The sequence below is a fragment of the Ylistrum balloti genome, unplaced genomic scaffold, assembly GCF_031769215.1.
Source record: "Ylistrum balloti isolate Yb309-2 unplaced genomic scaffold, AGI_CSIRO_Ybal_v1 Utg370010, whole genome shotgun sequence".
In the NCBI taxonomy this organism is placed as follows: Eukaryota; Metazoa; Mollusca; class Bivalvia; order Pectinida; family Pectinidae; genus Ylistrum; species Ylistrum balloti.
Window position 1 is genome coordinate 2,915,334 of NW_026782083.1, and position 7,688 is coordinate 2,923,021.

The following is a 7,688-nucleotide window of genomic DNA, read 5'->3' on the forward strand; positions in this document are numbered from 1 at the left end:
TTCCTGTTTTAAATTTAATTGAGATTCTTACCTGATTACTATTATTGTAAATAATGTATCACAAGTGACATTGTCATGGTCATACATTTTTTATAACAAAGGACAAACGTGTTAACTCTTTTCCTATTAAATTGCTCACTATATTCCTATCTTAACATCTTTGTTATCATGAAGATAATTTCCAATTCACAAATTTCCTATCTTCGTTTTTTAAAAAAGTAAGTTTGAATTTTTGGAAATATTTTGAAAATTGTATTCAATTCAAAGCGGAAGCAAAATTGATTATACAGATTTTGATATGTGTATCAAGTCCCTTCTGATAAATAAATGTTCCAAATGTACCATATTCATTCTCCCCACATCAGACAGCTATCACACCACAAACTTGCGTTGTGAGTCCTTTGGAGTTATTGTGTATTTTAATATTAAGTCATCATGACATGGAATACATAATATACAAGAACCTGAACAGTATCAAGAACTGTTTTGTTACATAACACGGTATTTAAGATGTACATATTATAACGAAAATCAATTAACGCTGATAACCTCGCTCTTAGTGTAAGATATCAATTTGCGATAAACTCCTTTAGAGGAGTTCGCCAGATGTTATCATCGCATTTTGTCAAAACGTTTGGAAGATTCTTGGTCGACAACAGGAGAGGAATTTTCTTAGTCATATAACAGCAGTTATTACCTCTAAATTGGAAATGCAGCCATTATTACAAGCATATTATCAATGCTACATTGATTATTTTGAGGCAAACCGATAGGCCGCCTTTAAAATCTATTCATCTCCCAGATACATGGTTACAGGCCCTTTGGCAATAACACTTTCATGGTCTTCATTAATCTGCATCCCTTGAAACCTTGTATTGCAAGCGTAATGAGGTATGGACATCATCGTCATGCTTCCTTATAAAAAGCAGCCTTGTAATGTTAGGTATTAACATGGTTGTGAATGCATTGGTCTATCTACAATTGTAAAAGACCTGGCCCGCTTTCGTTTATCCAGTCGTAACGACACGCAGGTGGTACGGTTTCGTTCGGAATAAATAACAGGCTTTAACCGCGTTTCCGTTCCAATATGGCTACCAATATCAAACTTCACTTTAAATTTGCATGTTGGAATTTTTCTAGTTTCTTATACATTTTTTTCGGACATCGACAATTAAAATGACTTTGTAACAGCATCGCTTTGTTAAGAGAAACAAAAAGACACTAAATTTAATGCAGATTTTACACATTTTTATCAAATAATAGAAAAAATATTCATTGACGGACTAGACAGACTAAATATATCATAAGCTCTGTAAAGGCAACACAAGGTGAAGAAATTTTATAAACATTAGATAAGGATAAAACATAAGTATTTATATTCTGATTCAGATATAAATCATTCACAATATTGTTTTTTATTTCATTTAATTATCAACTGATTATTTAAATATCAAAACAGACGAGTATCTCAATGCACATTGTGTAAATATTTTCAGGAATTTATTTATCATTTTATTAAATTATATGTTTATCAAATAATGAGTACAGAAGTCAATGACCATGAATAGTTTTAGATATTAGAAACTTGTGTATTATGGTTTTCTTGGTTTTTTATTTAAAGTTTATGACAAAATAGTTTATAGTAAAATAATAATGAAAATGAAAATGATTGCTTTGCTTAATCAGAAACATTTTTGCGTTTCTTCAGAAAATGTTATTTAGAAATTATATTCTCTATCAATTCAAGAGCATGCAGCTTTCAGCAGATAAAATTCTATTAATTGATAACCATGTATTTGCAATGAAGCAGATATCATTTATTCTATAACATTTGTTACCATTTTTGCTTGTCTTCTTGACAGAGTACCATAGTAGTATGTCACGTGAACTGTGTTTGATTGAAGATATCGCGAATGAGAAATGAAAAATTCACTTCGATTTTACAAGAAATAATCAGTATGTGTATTTTGTGTAAATGCTGTAATTTCTATTGATTAATTTTACTATGGTTAATCAACGTTATTCATGTATGAAATAAGTTATTTAAAAATATACTGTACCGAGATGTGTATCGTTTATTTATCAGGGAATATGCCTAACCTCTCCAATACTAGTTTCCATTTCCTTCACCTCACTTTACTCTAAAAAGGTTATCCTACTTTTTCAATTAACAGAAAGAAATTAAATAAAAGAAGTTACATATCAATCCACTGAAATGAGGTATAACCACTACAGCTCAAACAAGTTCTTGAAATTGAAATTAGATGATTGAACTATTCATGTATTGATTACAAATATTTTCAAGAATGATTACTACTTTGTAAAGTGTTACATTATATAGTAAATAGTGAATTGTTACAATTTATAAAATGTATAATGGTTGGCTTTCCTTATACTACTGTTATATTCTTCATCCAATTCCACAATTCAAATTAATACATCAACCAAACTCCTGATGAAATTAATTATTAATATCGTTAGAACACTTCGTTGCTATTATACAGAAGATGCAAAATTACTCCACATTTTTATATTTTGAATAATGCATTAAATATTTGGTTTGTCCATGTGTTTCAGCTCAACCTTTATTTGGCTAACATATTGCTGTAAGAAGCTAATTAAGCCAAGTAAATGTATTAATAAACAATTAAGCTTATCACTAAGGGTAGGATATTGGTTCAAACATTAAAAAAGTTTCTGGTTGATATACTGAATGTAATGCACAATATGAATTTTTTTCTTTCATACTTGAAACAGGAAATTATTGATCAAAGTGTAATACCATTGTAGTATTATGGTACAACTTTAACTTCCGAATATTTCAATGTAATTTGCTGCAAAAAGACAGTTGTAAAATACAAATATCATAAGGCCTTGGGACAGTTATTACAGAGATATAACATGCAAGTATGACTGAATTAATTCATTTTTTCTTTCATACTTGAATCAGGAAATTATTAATCAAAATGTAATACCATTGTAGTATTATGGTACAACTTTAACTTCCAAATATTTCAATGTAAGTTGCTGCAAAAAGACAGTTGTAAAATACAAATATCCTAAGGCCTTGGGGCAGTTATTACAGAGATATAACATGCAAGTATGACTGAATTAATTCATTTTTTCTTTCATACTTGAAACAGGAAATTATTAATCAAAGTGTAATACCATTGTAGTATTATGGTACAACTTTAACTTCCGAATATTTCAATATAATTTGCTGCAAAAAGACAGTTGTGAAATACAAATATCATAAGGCCTTGGGACAGTTATTGCAGAGATATAACTTGCAAGTATGACTGAATTAATTCACTATTATATATAAATATACTGCAGGAAACGTAATGTTTTTCCAGGCTTTAAATGAATATGATCCAGCAAAGTATGATGATTAAATCAACTGATTAAAACACAGTGCTAAGAAAAAACATATCATTGCAATGTTTCAATTACTTAATATGCAAGATGAACGCATTAGGGATAATGGGTTAATTCGTATCAAATTATCGATTATCGAAGCATAGACTGGAAGGATGAAGATAAATACAGATAGAAAATTATTTTGCCTGAATGTGTTTTGTCACTTTTCATCTATGTGATAAAATGTCAAAATATACAGAAATGGCGTCAGGAATCTGGAATCTATACTTTCTTCGTACTGATGTTTACATATGTAGTAACATAGGATTATTGTCAAATTCTAAGAAGTTCCAACTGCATTTGTTTACTTTCCAACCTGAGCTGCCTTGACCCTCAGACAAAACGTGCCAGATAAGCCACTGAAAAAGGTCCGGAACGAAAAAAACCCCAGTAGTTTATTGGTTCGACGGGTTGGTCCGTTACAACTGCATACACGCAAGGGCCTCTGAAATCTGGAATCTTATACCCATGACATCTGAGGTCTCATCTCCAGTCGGATTCAGCGATGACGGTGTGCACGAATTTCTTTGTTGTGTAGTCGCCCGTTTTCTACTGACGGCAGCATCTGAATGTGTTAGTTCATCTATAACTCAATATGTTGGCAACAACCAGTATTTTCCATATCTTGCATTTATATTCTGCTTATAATAAGCATTGCTTAGTAACAATTATTTGTGGCAAGAGTTTCAAACAAGAATTCCCTTTATGTTTTCTTTTATGTATTTGTTTATGTATCGTAAAAATACACACATGAAGATCACAAATTATCAATTTTACCTCACATGAAATATAGAAATCATGTGATACTTTTAAACTATGAAAATTTGAGTCTATATGTACTGCTCTACCCGATCTAGATTTTGATATTTCGTTTCGTGCGGTCGCCTCCTTTTCTTTAATCTTTCGTACAATCTTTGGGATTGCAGATGGTGGACACTGCATGTGGTCTATTATTTTCCGAGGTTTAACATAACTGAATGCCGTTTCAATTCATGCGAACAGTGACAAAATTAAGATTTCTAATTAATTATTACATCGAAGAAAATTCAGGAGTCTCCGTGTAAATGTCTCTTTTGTCAATATTTTGTCCTAATTGAATTTGAGTTTGAATAATTAATATTTTGACATCTTGGTATGTTCTTGATGTTTTCAGTGCACCTCCAAATCTATATTTTTACATTTTGTTTGACCAATTTGTATTTGCCTCGGATACAATGGAGAAACTGTTGTTATATAACTCTCGGAACATTATCATGTTGTACCATATTTCCAGTTTTAATCGGACCGGGTGTATGATGTCGCCGTTAATATCTTATGTCGCCGTTAATATCTTCCTGCTTCATATTTCTGGACTAAACAGTGTGTTGCTTTTTGCTCTCTGGAGGTTTCTTATATCGTACTTATCAATAATTGATGTGAAGCACAGTATGTATCCAAGACGTAAAGCTGTGAGAATACGTAATGTGATATTAAATGAGATAATATTTAAATATCGGTCCATTGATATGAGCGGTGGGTTTTGCTATTTATTACCTTGTACGATAATCATTACACGATATCAAAGATTTACAATGCAGGTTTATCGCTGCTGATGGACAAAATAGAAGGACAAGACGCTGGAGATGACGCTTTTAGATAACAAAGAGAGAACAGCCGAGCGAACGTCCTATAGCACTGCTTAAAACGAAGGTGATACGCCACGAAAATGGTATCAAGGAGAAAGATAAACTCAACTAATAAAACGAATGACAATTTACGAGGGGAGTTCGAGGGCAAGTGTTAACCGAATAGCCAAATTCGAAAAGCATTCAAAGGAATCCATTTCCTCTGGACAAGATGATAAACAAAATGAAATTGCTCATCTGTCATCAAAAAGTGAAGATCGTCCCCGTGAATATAAACACTATGTTTTCATTAGAAATGAACGACTAGAAGAGAAAATGTTTAACCACAATGCCTCAAGTACGTCATCATTGCTTATACATGACTATTTTGTCATCGTAAATTATGGTAGTAGCACCTTCCAATATTCATAAACAAAAATTAATTAATGTTGAAAAGCACATCTGGTCTATACCTTTAAAACTATTCAGCGATGCTTGGAGCAAAAAAAAATTGTTCTTGACTTTGACGGGCCGCCCAGATAATTTTTTGGGGCTTTTTACAATATCAAACTAAATGATCACAAAATAGACCAAACTGAAAATTGTAATTGAATATATTTTACTGTCTTTCAGTAAGAGTGGACCCGGTAGCGCCATCAGAAATAGCTTTCTCGGTTTCAACGAGTGCGGGAAAAAGAAATCTCGATGTAAACGAACCAATTGTATTTTCTGAAGTTATGACAGATATTGGGAGCGGATACAATGAGAGTGAGGACATCTACACTGTACCAATGAGCGGGGTGTACACATTAACATGGACTACAGTTTCCGACGCACACTAAGATGTCAACACTGCACTTTTTTAACGGGGCACAGGAGGGAATACTGGGTTTGTTTGGAGGAACTATCGGTAATTACCAGTCAGCCACAGGTTTACTAGTCAAATCAGTGACAGCTGGCACGCATGTATATATCAAAAGCATTCGAAATGGAGTAATTGTGTCTGATGATGCCGGGAGACCAACTTTTTCGAGATGGCGTCTGTTTTAAGAAATGAAGCATATCCGTAATTACTAATACTTAACGAAATTAATATACATAGAGCATACATGTGTTCAGTACCTAAACCTTTCCGTGTAAATAACAAGACATATATGTATTTAATGACAGATTTACAGTAACCAGTAGCCTCTCTCTGCAAGCTGTTCTCATTAGAAGTGTACATGTCTTAAAGCCAGATAGTTTTTTGTTCAGAATATATAGACATTTTGCAGAAAGTCTTTATTTCTTGAAAATACAAATCAAAACACAAGCGTCTGCAAGACGCTCTCCTCGACACCGGTACACACCTTGACGGCCATCCGATCAAAAAAACGTGCATGGACCTCCTACAGTTCATAGGGAAACGTCTGGGCACTTGTGTCGTCAACCAGCACCAACGACGTGTTAGACGTTATGATGTCAGTGGCAAATCAACGTACTGGCGACGTGGGCGTAAATTTGCCGTTCGTAGTCTATTTCTGGTTGCACTAATTCCATTTCCACAGGTATTTCGTGCCTTTTCGGCTGCTGTTAATCTCATGTCAGGCAAGTCAGTAAGCCTTACGAACCGGTCTTGACGTCACGACGCAACACGTAGACATCTGGATCTCAGTTTGTCACCAACTCTTCTCGTGGCGTTGAGACGTAAAACTAACTTATATCGTCAATTTGTGACCTCCGAAGTGAGTAGCGATTTGCTATTAAGTGCTACTGCACATGATGAGCATTGCGAGAGATCGGTCTCTATCAGTTTGTCATATTTGTAAAAACAGTTATTGATTGCAAATGTATTGATGATGACGTGTGTTGGTCATAATTCGACATTACTTTGAATCGAAAAGAAAGCGTGCATTTGTACATTCGCGACATATTGGTAAGTTTTTTGGGGGGATAAGATAAGGTGCCCTAATATCCCTCGTACTTTTTGTCCGGCTATGTATATTTAATATTAAATATTTTACAATTTAAGAAGTTGCGTTTCGTAATCCTTTCAGTATACAACTGTGCGATAGAACTGCACAACCTACGCACAAATGTGCGATAGATTATTAGTAATTTCTTCGGCTTTCCTATCGTGCGTACATCTTACAGACATCGTGCGCATTTTCCACATCGTGTAACGTTGTGCGACCTTACAAGTGTAGCTTATATAGGTCATGAGAAGTTGCTATATAGACTTTAAAGAAATTTCTCTGTTCTCTATTCCCCTATTGGGCCCAGCCCTGGGTGCCGAGACCAATGGGTTATACACTGACTCCCCTTCACACAAGCATACTTCAGACCAAATTTGGACAAAAATTCAAATTCAATTATTCCTCAAGTAAGATTTTCAAAACCAAATGCTATTATCCCTATCGGGCTACGACCTTTTGCACTAAGGATGCCTCTGATCGAATAGAGTTAAAATCCCCTCAGTCGTTCATGACTAGAAGAGATTTTAAGAAAAAGTTGACAAACGGACGCTGGAGGCCGGACCTGGATGATGGACACCGGACGCCAGACACCACACAATGGGACAAGCTCTGCAGTCCTTAGGACCAGTTGAGCGAAAAACGTGCTTGAAATATTTGTCAACAGAATCTTAATTCAAACTAAAGATCAACGAAACAAAGGCAGCAAGGG

The 7,688-nt window shown here is 34.2% G+C and overlaps 1 protein-coding gene across 1 annotated transcript; it reads left to right on the forward strand.

Moving 5' to 3' along the window:
- The first annotated feature begins 5,165 nt into the window (after positions 1-5,165).
- On the forward strand, positions 5,166-5,866 carry LOC132548426 (uncharacterized). Its single transcript, XM_060212291.1, has 2 exons — positions 5,166-5,382; positions 5,658-5,866. Exons 1-2 carry the CDS (start codon positions 5,166-5,168, stop codon positions 5,864-5,866), a joined length of 426 nt encoding a protein of 141 aa, XP_060068274.1.
- The last annotated feature ends 1,822 nt before the right edge of the window (positions 5,867-7,688 follow it).

Bases quoted from the DNA above. Each gene is read 5' to 3' on its own strand.
- LOC132548426 (XM_060212291.1), top strand. From the start codon at position 5,166: ATGACAATTTACGAGGGGAGTTCGAGGGCAAGTGTTAACCGAATAGCC. The intron at 5,383-5,657 runs GTACGTCATCAT...ACTGTCTTTCAG, and splicing joins GTTTAACCACAATGCCTCAA to TAAGAGTGGACCCGGTAGCG.